General features: G+C 48.8%; 1 protein-coding gene across 1 annotated transcript in view; it reads right to left on the bottom strand.

Moving 5' to 3' along the window:
* Positions 1–11,775: 11,775 nt before the first annotated feature.
* LOC119254954 (liprin-beta-2-like) overlaps positions 11,776–12,908 on the bottom strand; it is a 23,188-nt gene continuing 22,055 nt past the window's right edge. Inside the window, exon 5 of the mRNA XM_037521983.2 lies at positions 11,776–11,967. Within this exon, the coding sequence (XP_037377880.2) occupies positions 11,776–11,967 (192 nt within the window). The remainder of the gene's footprint in view (positions 11,968–12,908) is intronic.

Genomic DNA, 12,908 nt, shown 5'->3' with positions numbered 1-12,908 from the left:
CAAAAGAATTAGTGAAATGAAGCTTTTTTATTTAAATATTTTATTTTATATAATTCTTACATCTTTTTTCATCTTTGTACAATGTATGCATTTTCATTTTGGTTATATTCCCATACAATTGCAGCCCCCCCTTATTTTGACTCTAGTCCTTCCTTTCCCCATCCCTCCCCCGCCCCCCCCCCAGTGTGTCTCTGGTTTATAGTTGCTTATTGATTTTGATTTTTACTTTGTATTGATTAGTCTTTTTCCTGGTCTCTCATTTAGGTTTTCGAAATTCCTACTATGAGTGAGACCATCCGGTATTTTTCTTTTTCTTTCTGACTTATTTCGCTGAGGCTGATCCCTTCTAGCTCCATCCATTTTGCTGCAAACTGCATATGTTTATCTTTTTTGATTGCTGAGTAATATTCCATTGTGTATATGTACCACATCTTCTTGATCCAGTCATCTATTTTTGGGCATTTGGGTTGTTTCCAAAGCTCAGCTATTGTGAATAGTGCTGCTATAAAGATAGGCGTGCAGGTGCCCTTTGAAATTACTGTTTCTGTGTCATTTGGGTAAATACCTAGGAGTGGAATTGCTGGATCATATGGAAGCTCTATGTTTAGTAGGTCAAGAAATCTCCACACAGCTTTCCATAGTGGTTGGACCAGTTTGCACTCCCACCAGCAGTGCAGGAGAGTTCCTTTTTCTCCACACCCTCGCCAACATTTGTTGTTGCTAGTTTTTTTAATATGTGCCATTCTCACTGGTGTAAGATGGTATCTCATGGTAGTTTTGATTTGCATTTCCCCGATTACAAGTGATGTTGAACATTTTTTTCATATGCTTGTTGGCCATTTGCAGGAAATAGGAATAAAATTGGTCTGTTTTCACTCACTGGGTTAAATTTGGTATTTCACATTTAAAAAAAAATTTTTTTAGTGCTCTATTTTACCTTGACATGCAATAGTGCTTAATAAACTATTGATTAAAGAAATGAAATAACTATTCATTTTTAATGATTTATAATGACAATAACACTTGAACAATTTAGGAAGGTAAGTGATATTTTCCAAAAGAAGTTTCACAAAATATTTTTAAAAATTTAAGTTTTCATTTCAATCTCTTGTGGAAAGGAATTTGATTGTTGGTCTCTTTTTTTTGTGTGGTAGTTACTTAGAAAACTTATTTTTTCTATTGAAGTGAAAGGAAATTCTTTTACTAGATGAGTTCTTTAATGAAAGATTCTTAGTTCATGATAAGTTATATTTTTTATTTCCTTTAGCCACATTTAAAATGTTTTAGCTCCTCTTATCAATGAGAGAAATGTGGTTTTCTTCTTGCTTGAGTAGAGTAAGTTGCATGTAGATTTCATTCTAAGTTCAGTCCAGAATAACATAAATGCCTTATTCCAGCAAATATATATATTTGGTGCAAGGGATTAAGATTTTATCTGCAGCCAGTGCAGCATGACTTCCATCCCTGGCCACAGAGCTGAGCCACATGGCGTAGCAGACCTCTCCTGCTTTGCCTGCTCATGTCAGATCTCCTCAGCAGTGTATTTCATAGGTCTGCCAATTCTGTTCCCCACTCTCTCTCTGTGAGAATCCTCTCACCCCAAACCCACCACACCTCTGGCCCGCACCTTGCTCTTGGTATGCATAAAAAAATAATCTTTAAAAAAAAAGTAACTACCACAGATCTAGCATTTCCATTTCTGGTATTGTTCAAAAAAAAAAATAAGAGCACTAACTAGAAAGATATGTGCAACGGCATATTCATTGCATCATTGTTTACAATAACTAAGAAAGGAGCAACCTCAGTGTCCACCAAAGGATAAATGCACAATGTACGATTTCAGCCTTAAAAAAAAAGGCAGGAAATCCTGCCATCCATAACAAAATTCATGAACATGAAGCATTATACTGTGTGAGCTAAGTCACACAGCAATGGATAATCACTGTATGATCTCAGCAGAGGCCGCTCCGCTCAAGACCCCTGCCTGGCCTGCGACCAGGACACACCAGGGGGGTCTCCAAGCAGAGCAGGGGCGCAGGCACCCTGCCGGCCTCCCCAGATCATCAGCTGCTGCATCTCGAGGACTTGCCGAACCCTCTTAATGATACCAGAATTGTAGGTTTTCAGGCCTAGTTTCCCAGCCAGGAATGATCTCAGGCTGCAGGGGCAGCACTGAGCCCCAGCCACTAGACCACCACGGGTTGGTGTCTCACGAAGCCGCAGCAGAAACTTCGCAGATGCTCAAGCAAGCAAGCCAGAAGAGGCAGGTTTGTTTAGAGAAAGAAGACGTTTATTGAGGAGAAAAGGAACAGAAATAAAGTGGGATTCCCAGGCCATGAAACCAGGCCAGGGAGCAGCAAGGAAGCCAAAGCAGAGTCCTGCCTCAGGGACTATAGACCTTCTTTCCCTGATTATTCTAAAGCTCCAAGTCTCCCTGTGATTGGTTAGCTCTCCGTGGTCTCACTCAGTATGTTCACATTGGTTTTCTAAAACGTGTACAAACCTCTCAGTACCTGATAGGTGTGTAACTTGTCAGTGGTGATTATCACCTTGTCATACTGTATACTTCAGTTTGATATCTACAGAAATTGTTCCTGGAGAAAGTAGGCGGGGGGGCGGGACTGTGTGCCCGGCGGGGGCGTGGACGGACTGGGGTCCCTGCTCAGAGCAGGTTTGGGGTGAGCATCCCCCAAGTTCTGCCCATGGTGTGGGGGGACCCCAGAAGGCGGACGTGGCCCCGGAGCTGCCCGAGGAGACCTGGAGGGAAGGAGGAGCTGCCGGCCGGACCCGCCCGGACTCCAAGCAGCAGACACAGCTGGGGAGCAGGAGCCCGACGCCCCACCCGCTGCCTGTAGAGGGTCCAGGGGGTAGACCGCCCAGTCCCCGTGGCTGGGCTTCGTCTTGGTGGGATCTGGCGCCCCGTAGCGACGCAGCCGCGCCGTCACTATTTTGTTCGGCCCGCGCCTGCGCAGTCGGATGGGCGGGGCTTCTGCCAGCAGCTGGGGCGCCCCCTGGCGGCTTCTCCGCTCTTTTCAGTCAGGTGCCGCCTTCTCCCCCTCAGGGATGCCGGTTGCCGGCGCCCCGCGTGGGATGGGGTTGTTAGGGGGAAAAGGATGTCCTAAAGCTAATTCCATACAGGCTTTGTGGACTCCACCCCCACCCCAGGCCAAAGCCAAAGACACTGGGAACTCCAAATCCCATCCCCACCAAAGGGAAGGTGGCTGGGACCTGAGGGTGGGGTTAAGCAGCCAGGTGGATACAAAAGGCAGACACGTGGGCTTTGGAGGGGTCCCCCATTTTGGCTCTCCGCCAGCTCGCAGCGTCAGGCCAGCTCTGAGAGTGACTTTGGTTTTCCAGGTCGGCGGATCGGGTAGGACGCATTAAAGACTTTATTTCCCTATTTTCTCCCTGAGTTGTACATTTTCCTTCTTTCCTTTTCCCTTGTAAATAAACCTTTTATTAACCTTTTGTGTGTGTCTGTAGTGGAGTATTAATAAGTCCCTTTTAAGCGTGCGGGTGAGGACCCACAGCCAGGCAACCCGCTCAATATCGGGGCTGCCCTATAACAGGGTGTCTGGGTGGGGTGGTTTTTCTTTTCCTGGCAGTGGGCGCGGTCACCGTCTGCCTGTGGCTGGGGGGAGGGGGGTGTCTTCCCGGGAGAAGTGCCCTCGGGCCCCCTGCCCACAGCGTCTTCGGGGCGCGCGCTGCTCCCGGGGTGTGCGTGTGTGCAGAGGGTGGAGGTGACACCCACGTCGGACGCCGCGTGCGCAGGGCCTCGTTGTTTATCCTGGGCCTCCCTGTGGTGCGCGCACCCACTCTGCTTGGAGACGCCGCTGGCGTGTCCTGGTCGCGGGCCAGGCGGGGCCTGGAGCGGTGCGGCCTCTGCCGAGGGCGGGCGAGGAGAGAGGCCCTGGCCGGGGCCCACGGGGACGGGCGGGCAGCCGCTGCCGCGCAGTGGGGAGCTGGGGGGTCAGGAGCCCCCGCACCGTCCCTGGGGCAGGAGGACGCCGCCCTGAGCGCGTTCTCAACAACCAGGATTCCGATGGCGGCGCCGTCTCTCCTACAGCTCAGGTTGTGCCCAGCTTCACAGTGAGACCTGGGGACCATTTCAGGTCACCTTCATGGGTCTGGGGGGGAGGCTAGGGTTGGGGGTTCCAGAAGGCACTCTCCAGCCCTGGCCAGCCCCTGCCGGACGAGTTCCACCCGTGCTGGCTAAGAGCACCCTACAGGGCACAGCAGACTGCCCCGGTCTCCTCGCTGCCCCCCTCAGCTGTCGATTTCAATCCATCTGCCAGTTCTGCTCCCCACTCTGTCTCTGGTGACCCCGCTCACTCCGCTGCACCTCTGGCCTGTACCCCAGCTCTTGTATGCATAAAGAAATAAATCTAAAAAAGTCCAGGAGGAAACGTGTAACTCAAGAAGCGTTTTATGACGAATCAGGTTTTGGTCTGAGCTGCCGGAGCACATGGGATGCAGCTACAAGTGACCAGTCCCTCAGATAGGAATGAACAAGTTGGTCTCCCCCATCTCTCGCAATTCCCCCCTTGTTTTGTTAGGGGGAAAGAATGTCCTGCGCTAATCCCATACAGGCTTTGTGGACCCCACCCCCACTCCAGACCAGAGCCATCAAGACATTGGGAAAGACAAATCCCCTCACCACCAAAGGGAGGGTGGCTGGGACCTGAGGGTGGAGTTAAGCAGCCAGGGTTGGTATAAAAACCAGACACGTGGGCCTTGGGGTCTCTCGCTCTGTCGCTTGCCTCCTGGCTTCACCGCTCTTGGCTCGCGGCCAGCTCTCAGAGTGCCATTTTGGGATTCCAGATTGGCGGATCGGGTAGGACGCATTTAAAACTTTGTCTCCCATTTTTCTCCCAGAGCTGTACATGTCCTCATTTCCCCTTCCCTTGTAAATAAACCTTTATTAACCTTTCACGTGTGCCTGCAGTAGAGCATTGATAAGTCCTTTTAAGCGTGCAGGTGAGGACCCACAGTCAGGCACCCCGTTTTGTATCGGGGCTGCCCTGTAACAGTTTGACAGGTTCGTCTTCTCTCATTCCAAGGAGTTGAGAAAAGCAGCCTGGAGCTTACCCATCTCGTGCCCACCCCTTCTCCTGCCCCTTTGCAGACCCTCCCTCCCTTTCCCCTTTTTTCCCCTTTGCATCAAGACCCCTGCCCTCTGCCCAAGAGCAGGACGGTGGTCCGTCAGATGTCGGTCTACTGCCCTCCTGGTTTGTCCACGAATTCAACCACTTTCCTTGTTCCCCAAACTCGCTTTCCTTTTATGGGCTGAGGGAAACTGAGGCTGAAGTTCGGTACCCGTGGCGCAGGCCAGAGCCTGGAGCTGGATGCCTCTTGGGCTCTGCCAGCCCCAAGTCTGACTTTCCAAGGATGGAGCAGTTGCCCGCTGCAGCAGTGGCAGCGCTCCAGGCCACCCCTTCACCTGGGCATCCTGGGTGGCTTCCTGACCCCTGTGCTCAGAGGGAGCACTTTCTCTCCAGGGTGCGGGAAAGTCCCAGCAGCTGTGGGGTTTTTCCTCTGGGGAATATGCCAAGTCCTCCTGGGGAGAGGCCCAGCTCTTCTCTGCTCCCTCTGGATTCACCTTGGAGGAGATGGAACACGTGCACATTGGTTTTCTAAAACGTGTATAAACCTCTCAGTACCTGGTTGGTGTGTAAATTATCAGTGGTGATTGTTGCCTTGTTATATTGTATACTTCAGTTGTTTGATATCTACAGAAATTGTTTCTGGAGAAAATAAGGGAGAAAGGCCTCAACAGATTCCTGTTGATGGAACTTTTGATGGGTTAAAAAAAAATTTTCCTACAAAGGACTGAATAGACTGTTGGAGATACACCTGATCTTTACTAAGTTTTGACATAATATACTGGTAATTTTGTGGCATTTTGTTCTGATTCAGCAAAGTTGTTTTGACTGACCCGGACCTGCAGCAATGTTAAATTATTTTTTTTCTTTTTTCAGCAGCACTAACTCGAGTTTGCGTTTTCTCTCCCCTTGATACCAACACAGCATGAAAATAGTGGTAGAAATGTTTACTACTCACGTCAGTGTCTATTTTTGCATAACTTCCACAAGGATTTTGTCTGCTTCAAATAAAAACAATTGGAGATGAGTGGCATTGTGTGGCTTTGAGAGGTGTTCTTCCAAGAAGCGGAAACAGATCTGGGCCAAGAAAAGGAGAAACAAGAAGAGGAGAAACAAGAATGCCCAGCGCAGAAGCACAGGAGGGGGCACCGGATCAGATCATGGATGGAGTGACCTCTGCCCCGGAGCCCAGGTCGGGGGTTCTGGCTCTTTGGGACCCTTTTCTGACTTGGGACAGCTCTTGGGCTCCCATGGCCCTGCTTTGGGACAACCCTGTTGGGCTGGGCCTTTCCCCAGGGGCGGGGGTATGGGGAACTCTGGTTTACTTCCCTCTACCCCCACCTCCTTGTGTGAGTCAGGTCTGGTCTCGGGGCACCCGATTTCCAGGTTTGTCACTTTCGTCCTCCTGTTACAGGACAGGGAGAGGAGCACTCCAGACCCCCCAAACCTGCCTGCTCTAAATAGGTTCTGCCATCCGCCGCATCAACACAAAACATATGAGACTTTAATGGGAAGGAACTTTAATACAATTAGGAAACAATACAGGAAAGGCAAAGAGTCTAGTTTCTAAATGAAGCACCCAAAGCTACCCGTCCCCTTGTGGGTAAAAGTCCACCCAAGCAGGATTGGCCCAGAGCAAGGCCCCAAAGCCTGCCACAAGTCTAAAGCATCTTCCCGTGGGGACCCCCAGTAAAGGATCAGAAACCACCAGACAAGTCTGGAGGGAAAAGAGGAAAATCAAAATCAAGACAAAAACAGCCATTGTCACCTCCCCACGGGTCTCACCCACATCTGTGTCACCCAGTCCATTACCAAAAGGCAAGTGTACTTTCTTTACGTGTCTCTCGGCTCCATGCGCCTCCTCCAGGTCTCCTTCTGGTTCTCCATCCTGCTTCCTTCCTTCCTCAGTCTCCTCTGCAGCTTCTCTCCCTGCTCAGCTCCACCTGTTTATTTGCGAACCGTCCCGCCTTCGCCTGCGGCCCGGTGGGCGTGGCCTCCGGCAGCCCCAGCGCGCCCAGCCCCGCCCAGCTCACCTGGCTGCACCTGTGCTGCTACCGCGCATGCGCGGTCGCCCAGGCCGGGCCCCTGGCCTTGCTGGCCCCCAACTCGGGTTGAGGTTCCATCTGGGGTGAGCCTGGTCCTTCAGGAACCTCGTGGGGCGCCACTGCCCTTGACCTGGGAAGCCGGCGGCCTTGGAGTGGACAGGTGAGGAAGGAAGACACAAGGGTTCGGGGTGGCCCCAGCTCGGTGGGCTGGATGTGGAGAACTGGGGCCTTGGGGGTTCGTTTTGGGGCAGGCAGGACTCAGGGGTCCCGTTCCCTCCTGCGCGTGGCTCCGCCCCTTCCCGAGACATTTGCTCCCGACTGCAGCCCGCGAGGGCGCTCTGGCGGGTCCTGGGCCCTCCATCCCCCGCTGGCCTGTGCGTTTTCATCCCCGCGGTCTACAGTGCAGTTTGGGGAAGGGTTTTCCACTTTCCTGGGGCCCATCCCCCTCCCGCCCCTCCGGCAGGCAGGAGGCCGAGCTGCGTCCAGTCTCCCAGGGTGCAGGCTCTGACCAGTGGGCCGCGTGGGCCTGGGGCTCTGCTTTTCTCACGGGTTCTGACGTGCTGCCACTACTGGGCCTGGGCCCATGTCCGAGGGCTGAAGCATCACTTCCCTGTCGCGCAGCTGATGTGGCCATTCAGAGCCTGGAAGGGGGATTTCACACCTGGAAACTGCCTTTTGAGGCGACTTTATATTTTTTTTATTTTTTAAAGATTTATTTATGCATACAAGAACTGAGGTACAGGCCGGTGGTATGGGGGCGAAAATTCACCAGAGACAGAGTGGGGGACAGAACAGGCAGATTGACTGAAGTACACTGCTGAGGGGAGTCGCTGGCGAGTCAGGAGGGGTCTGCTGCGCCATGTGGGTAGCTCCCTGGTCACCTGGAGATCAAACATAGGCTGCAGATGCTGCAGATCGCTTCATAGGTTGATTCCTAACCCCTTGCACCACCAGGGAGGCCCATGAGCTGACTTTAGACTCTCCCTTGAGTAGAATCCAGGCTGTCCTGAGCCTCGAGTGACCAAGAGCCACACAGCTCCACACTCTTGGCTTTCTAAATTGGTTTATTATTAACCAACTCAGTGTAGTGAGAGCAGTGACCCTCTCCGTGTCACTAAAGGACCCACCTGTGAAACGGGGGGTGCAAAGGTCTTCGTGGGGGATAACCTGAGACCTGGAAGCACCCTTTCCTGAGCTCTTGAGATCTTTTCTCCATGACACCTGGTGCCAAGAGGATTCTTCCTATTTCAGAGGCTGCATCAGTCACAGTGACTCATTCACCTGGGAACTGGGCATTTTGTAGATAATCCACTTTGCCTCTTAACTGTTCTAATGTGTTAAAGTGATGTTACCTCCTTCCTTGCAAATCCCTGTTACGAGGAGAAGTTGGGCTCCTCAGGGAAGGAGAAAGGAATCTCATTTACTGAGCACCTGCTGGAGGTGACCTGAGGCCCTGCAGCGCACGCGTGACTGAAGTGAGCGATCTCCATTAATGACACTATAGAGATGTTACTCTTACTCCGTGGTGGAGAACCCTGATGTTGGCATTCCTATGGCTCCTTGACATGGCTTTGGTTATTCCCAGAGATGTTTTTCCTTCCGCATTGCTTCATTGGAGTCTTAGCACCCAAATAATTGATGATGCTTCTGGCCTCATAGGGTTGGCAAGCCTGCCCAGAAGTCAGCCCACGGCTGCACTTCCACAAAAGTGGAACTCTCTATGTTGCTGCCACCATTTTTCTTGTTGACTTTGGAATCTCTGCTACCAGCATCAGCATCTGAGCTCTAGGAAGACTGAAAATGACAGCATGCCTTCGGGCCGGACACTGGGGATGGCTATGAACTTGAGGCAAGTTTTTGGAACCTAGGGATTTCATTCTATTCTGTCCTATTCTTTTTTGTGTTTGTATTTTGGTGGTTTCAGGTCTCATAGCCAAGTCTGTTATCCATTTTGAGTTGATTTTCATGTGTTGTATGAGATAATGATTTAGTTTCTTTATTTTACTTGTGGTAGTTCCTATTTTTCACCACCATATATTGGAGAGACTTTCCTTGTTCCAGTGTATGTACTTTACTCTTTTCTTGTATATTACTTGTCCATAAACAAGTGGTTTTTTATTTGAGCTCTCAATTCTATTCCGTTAGTCTGTGTGTCTGTTTTTGTTCCATTACCATGCTGCTTTAACTACTCTGGCCTTATAGTATAGTTGGAAATTAGAAGTGTGATACCTTCATTTCCCCCCTTTGATATCAGGAAAGCTTTGGCTATTTGGGGTCTTTTGTGATTTCTTATGAACTTCAGTAATCTTTGTTCTATTTCTTTGAGGAACGCCATTGTGATTTTTTTGGGACTGCATTGAATCTCTAAATTGCTTTGGTTTGGATAGCCATTTTGACAATGTTGATTCCTCCAACCCATGAGCTGGGTATATCATTCTGTTTATTTTAAGAAATGAGGATGGGGCCTCCCCTGGTGGCGCAGCGGTTGAACGCTGGGCTGAAAAGCTGTCCGCAGCTTCTGCAGCGCCGGTTCGATCCCCGGCCACCAGGGTCCCACATGGCGTGCAGACCTCTCCTGCCGCGCCCGCTGCTCCCCTCAGCAGTGTACTTCGTCCATCTGCCTGTTCTATTCCCCGCTCTGGCTCTGGTGAATTCTCTCACCCTCCCATGCTTCTGACTGTACCCAGTGCTTGTATAAATAAATAAATAAATCTTTAATTAAAAAAAAAAAAAGAAAGGAGGATGCAGTATAGATGATCCAGGGTCTGTGGGCCAAGCTAAATTTCATCTTTGTCCTTAAGAGTAATGGATATCAACATAATCCTTGTTGGTAGCTTTCACAGCATTTACAGGATGACACTAAGTGTTTCTTGTGTTTTTTAAATAACTAAAATGTCTAACCCCTTGCTCCCCCCACCAAAAAAACTCTTTGCTCATAAGAATTACCTCTGCAGTTTGGCAGGAACTTTCACATTATGCATAGGAATATAATAAAAACGAACAAAAAATTCTGCCTGACAAGCATAAAACAAAAGAAAATATTTGGGAATATAATTTATTTGATACATAAGATTAACTGAATGTTTATGGAAGAACAGTTAATAGTTTTGTTTTTTTTTTTCTTTAGAGGCATGTTTTATTTATTTATTTATTTGTTTGTTTTGTTTATACATGCACTGGGTACAGTCAGAAGTGCGGGAGGGTGAGAGGATTCACCAGAGCCAGAGTGGGGAGCAGAGCAGGCAGAAGGACCGAAGTACACTGCTGAGGGGAGCAGCGGGCGGCAGGAGAGGTCTGCGCGCCATGTGGGACCCTCCTCCGGTGGCCGGGGAGCAGCTGGGGATCGAACCGGAGCTGCAGAGGCCGCGGGCAGCTTCACAACCCAGCACTCAACCGCTGCGCCACCGGGGAGGCCCAAGAACAGTTAATGGTTTAATGAAAAGTTTATTATAATATTATATATATGATCTATTTTCTTCAGAATAACATTTCAAAGATACTGATCAAGCTCATATATAAACATAATTAGGAAATTTCTAGAAGAATCTGAGTGCATACAGTGCATACAGCATCATACAGTTCTTGAGTTCACGGGGTTGTATCTTTCTCTAGTAAAAAGGTCATGAATTGTGTACATCATTTTGGTAAGGTTTTAGAGAAGTCATCACATAGGCATCATTGAGCAAACCTGAATCTATTACAAACAGTATTTAGCAAGGCGTTCATATTTCTGAAATGCCACATTAGAAAATTATCAATAGTTATATAAAAATTGATAGAATTTGTGATTACTGAATAGTCTAAGTTGTCAAACTCATCCAGATACTTCTTTTAAGTCTGAGAGAAATGTGTACTGTTATAGAGCATCTCATAAAATCCAGCTGTACTTTAATCCCATTTCAATCTATCCTCACAGAAAATATTGACTATTTTTTTCCTGCAGACATGCAGCTGTCAACTATCCTGCTATGGGTCTAGATTTGCATTATAGTTTTATTTCCTACCTGTTCCTTTTCATTTAAAACACATGGTCCATGAAACAACTTTAACTGTCTGAATAACTAAGGCAGGAAGTGCAGTCTCATCACACCTGTTAGAGAATGTTCATGGGCACAGCAAATAATATTGGCTAAATTTAAGGGGATGTAGTTCTACTTTTACGAAGTAAAATCACTACTTATCTACATGCATTGTTAATGTCATGGTTATAATTCCAGTAACAACTTCATTTTGTACCGATATATATGACCAACTGCTCCCTTCCCCAGTAAAGCCAATAACACAATGAAATACCCACAAAGTATGTGCACTTGAATGAAAATAGGTGAAGTTACAGGGCTCCTAGGGAGATATATAGACTGAGATCTCTGGAAATATTAAAGATTTGTAAGCAATTGCAGAGAGTATATTAACCATAAATATTAGTGAAGACACACAAGATTGTAGTGACAATTAAATCCAAATGCAACAGTTCGGTTCAACAGAATAAAAAATTTCTTTCTTATAAAATGATTCTTTCTAAGAAACAATTCTGATGGAACCAGTTTTTTCCTTGCGAGGTCTTGCAAGAATACTAGCAACCTCTGTATCACTGCATGTATCATTAAAACGTGATTTTAATTTTGTCTTCACACCCCCATGCACTTTGTCCTCTGTGGCCTGTCCTTTTCAGAGACGTGCACCAGCATGGTGATCATCCCCCGCGAGCTGGTGGACCTGCGGCCAGACAGCAAGACCACTTCTCTTCCTGAGTGCACCACACAGTTGTTTTTCTTCTTTGGCTTGGGAGCTAACAACTGCTTCACCATGGCGGCCATGTCCTGTGACGGTTACACCGCCATTCACAACCCGCTGCACTACACCACCCGGATGACGCCCAAGATCTGCTGCCCCTCATGGTGGCATCTTGGATGGTCGGGTTCCTGGTTTCTCTGTGCATCCTCATCACTGTATTCAACTGTCTTTCTGTGGCTCCAATATCGTCCAGCACTTCTGTGATGCTGCTCCTGTGCGCTCCCTGGCTGGCGGTTCCAATTCCTATCATGAAATGACTATTTTTCTCCTCTCTGCCTTTGTGTTAGTGGGTCGCTTTACTTTAATTATGATTCCCTGTGTGTTCACTGGGTCTGTTCTAATGAACATGTCTTCTGCCAAGGGGAGGAACAAAGAAAGGCACTGCCTTGAGGAAGGTATGGACACAGCAAATAGTTTGCCACTCCAGAGTTAATGGAGACACTGACATTTGAAAATGTACGGCACATTCACAGATGGCTTTGGAGAAAACTTCCAAACTTTTAATTTATTTACAAAACAGGATGTTTTCTAATGTACAAACTTGACCTAATCTCATGCCTTTCTTAATACAACTTACTTGTTTTGAAACATTTTAAAATGCAACCCACATAGACGTACACACCATGAACATACCCACACATGTGATGCATGAGCACGAATGTATCTGGACCCTCTACCCCCTGGACCCTCTACCCCCTGGACCCTCTACCCCCTGGACCCTCTACCCCCTGGACCCTCTACCCCCTGGACCCTCTACCCCCTGGACCCTCTACCCCCTGGACCCTCTACCCCCTGGACCCTCTACCCCCTGGACCCTCTACCCCCGGGACCCTCTACCCCCGGGACCCTCTACCCCCGGGACCCTCTACCCCCGGGACCCTCTACCCCCGGGACCCTCTACCCCCGGGACCTCTACCCCCTGGACCCTCTACCCCCTGGACCCTCTACCCCCTGGACCCTCTACCCC

The sequence above is a fragment of the Talpa occidentalis genome, unplaced genomic scaffold, assembly GCF_014898055.3.
Source record: "Talpa occidentalis isolate TD23 unplaced genomic scaffold, MPIMG_talOcc4v2.1 talOcc4.3, whole genome shotgun sequence".
Taxonomy (NCBI): domain Eukaryota; kingdom Metazoa; phylum Chordata; class Mammalia; order Eulipotyphla; family Talpidae; genus Talpa; species Talpa occidentalis.
This window is presented reverse-complemented; position numbering and strand designations above follow the sequence as displayed.